Consider the following 2,879-nt stretch of genomic DNA (forward strand, 5'->3'; position numbering starts at 1 on the left):
TTCTTGTTTTCTTTAGGAAACCACAGACTGATTTTGTGAATTGGGTTGAGGGCCCCCACCTCCAGGTTCTGTTTGGGGCATCCATCGGGGTTGTAAAGCATGGGGTATCCTCTCCTCAAAACCACATCCACGCTCTGACCCATTGGCACCGACTTCAGCATCTCCACCACCTCCTTGTGAGAGCGACCCAGCACACAGGTGTCATTGATGTAAACCAGGATGTCCGCTGCGGGAACCAAAGACGGACAATCAGTTTGGTGATAAATCAAAGCGCTGAGTCAATGTCCTGGTTCTGGGTGGAGCTTCTTTAAAGGAGGAAAGAAAATTCTCAACTCTACACCAAACGCTGGATTATATTTTTGGGGAGCAGTTAATTGTATGCTTATTTATTTTTGGAGCATTTATTTATTTCTGTATTTATTTTTAATTATGGCAGGATTGGTCCTCCATAGACAGGCTGGTTCTAGTCCAGATGAAGACCTTCGAGGTTCTATCTGTCCAGGATGTGTGGGGTCTGTAGAGAAGCACAGAAGCTCGGCACCGATTATCCTCTCCAGAATCGTTTGTTGTTGTCCTTTGAAATTAAAATTTTAGTTTGATTTATTTCTCAACTTCCTCTTTAACCTGTGGTCACCCAGCAGGAGGCTGCTGTCCACAGTGGGGAGGCGTGAAGGCCGGGAGCTGGGTGGCCAGCAGCCCAGGGTGGAAAGATATCCGTTAAAATTTAAAGGATGTTAAATAAGCTGTAATTCTTTTATTTTTATTTGCTGTTCACAATAACATGTGTTCCCTTGTTTTTAATACATAATGGGGCCCATTTTCAGGGAAAATGACACGTTGTGGGGACCAGCTGCTCCTTGTTGGGCCCAATGCCTGGAACCTACGAGGGGAATTGCTGTTTTTTGGGTCAGGGTCACGTTTATATAATTTCATAAATGTTGCATCCACATAAGTAGACACAGCAAAAATGAAGACTCCGTAGTTCACATGCAGGGTCCTTTGGTGGCGCTGTGACACCGCCACAGAATCACACCAAACCAGTGGGCATGAGATTTTAAACAGGGAAACATGGCGGTAAAGAGGCGCATGCGGTGCGTCCTGAAAGGTTGACTTATTCTGGATAAACCTTATCTGGTCTCTGGGTTAATGAGGCCTTAATCACAGACCTTTAGTTAACTTGATTAAAATGCAGTGGCGGGCGGTGGATATGGCGCCTGGGCCGTGTACGGCGGCCACTCCTGGGAAGGCTGACAGCTGCTGCAGACTGGTGGAGACCAACAGCTGCTACCGTTGCTGATGGCGTTCTGGCCCGATCAACAGGTGCTGCAGCAACTCACTCGGTCTCCATACCTGTATTGAGAGTCGGAGGACCTCCAGGTGTGACACTGTACACCTGCAGGAACTCCTGAGGTCGACTTCCTCCGACGATGTTGAATCCAAAACCTCGAGGTCCCTTGGAGAGGCGGGTGTGGATGGAGTAACCCCTCAGCTGGCTCGGCTGGTCCGAGAACTCCGGAACTGTCAGAAAACACAAAAAGTTCTGATCTGCAGAAACTGAGAAGGTAGTTAGTGTGGCAGTGCTGCCCCCCGCTGGCTGCTGTAGGAACAGCAGGAGGTCGATGTTAAAAATTACGTTCTGTGCAGGATGGCGTCTCTTTGCTCTGCGTTCGAGGATCCGCCCAACTGGTTGTCTTTGAGATGTGACTGAAAAAGAGTAAAATAATCTCCATCATCATCAGCTTCATCTTTCACACTGTTCACCATAAGATCTGCTGAGTCGTTAACCTTCTAGGGATGAGGAAAGGAAGAACATTTGGTGGAACGGTGATCTGTCAGATCAGCATAATCAATAACTTAATAAACGGAAATCTGAGGTGTTGGTCATGCGTATTGACTATCGGTATGCTGGTCTGACAGAACAGCGGCTCTCTGAGGTGCTGCTGCTCTGAATGGTGCACCGTTACTGAGATCAGGGGTGTGGAATCCACTGGGTTTTGCATTTCAGCACCAGCTTGTTTTTAACGTTTCTTCATACTAAAGGAGGTGCTGAGGAGCGCCCCCATGTGGTAGAAACTGTCACCTAAAGCCGCAGAAAGCAGAGTGTGGAATCTTGAATGGTTTCCAGGATTTCTTGGAGGTGGAGGTCAGGGGTCTCATACAGCTTTCTGTCATAATTTCCATCATCATCTCCCACATCCTCACTATTCTCACCATCAACCAGCACAGAAACAGATTTCACAGACATGAGTTTTTATTTTACAAACTTTGAAAACCTATCAAGTCTGATTAGCTTCAGCTAAATAAGGTTTCACCCGCTAGCGGCACACAGAGGTGACTACCTGGTGACAACATAGAAGCCTCATTGGAGGCTGGCCGACGTGCCTATAGAGCGGCCATCTTGGATCAGACCAAAGTTCCGATAGCTGCTGTCAGAATGACAATTTTAATCACATGAAAGACGAGTCAGAGATAATATTAATAATCTAAACCAAAACAAATTTTATAATTACCTTTACATTAAATTACATGTTTTTATGTAGATTAAAAACTATTTAAACGGAACTAAAACTGGATGAGATATAAGCCAAGTTACAACACAAAGTTTTATATTAATATATTATAAGATTTACTGTATAATAGAGGTTTTACAAATATATATTTATATAGCATATAATTATTATTATTATTCAGTATTTCTTGTGTCATGATCTGTGATTTATAAAGACAGTAAAATTATTGTTTTTTAAATTACTTTCATGTTAAGTTTTTATCTTTTTTTTTTCATTTTTAAAGACTATGTAGGGAATGGTAAATTTATGTTGTGTCTAAATAAATATTTTGTTCTTACAAGTTTGTCGAAACTATATACTATAACTATA

The 2,879-nt window shown here is 43.3% G+C and overlaps 1 protein-coding gene across 1 annotated transcript in view; it reads right to left on the reverse strand.

Annotated features, from left to right (window-relative positions):
- The window catches only part of LOC107099221 (membrane-associated guanylate kinase, WW and PDZ domain-containing protein 1-like), a gene marked incomplete at its 3' end in the record, with an annotated part of 51,620 nt that overhangs the window by 27,210 nt on the left and 21,531 nt on the right, over positions 1-2,879 (reverse strand). Inside the window, exons 7-9 of the mRNA XM_015397275.1 lie at positions 1,634-1,704; positions 1,351-1,518; positions 60-226 (exon numbers count right to left, since the gene is read on the reverse strand). Of these exons, the coding sequence (XP_015252761.1) occupies positions 60-226; positions 1,351-1,518; positions 1,634-1,704 (406 nt within the window). The remainder of the gene's footprint in view (positions 1-59; positions 227-1,350; positions 1,519-1,633; positions 1,705-2,879) is intronic.

This window comes from Cyprinodon variegatus, unplaced genomic scaffold (genome assembly GCF_000732505.1).
Source record: "Cyprinodon variegatus isolate N-32 unplaced genomic scaffold, C_variegatus-1.0 Scaffold28, whole genome shotgun sequence".
NCBI lineage: Eukaryota > Metazoa > Chordata > Actinopteri > Cyprinodontiformes > Cyprinodontidae > Cyprinodon > Cyprinodon variegatus.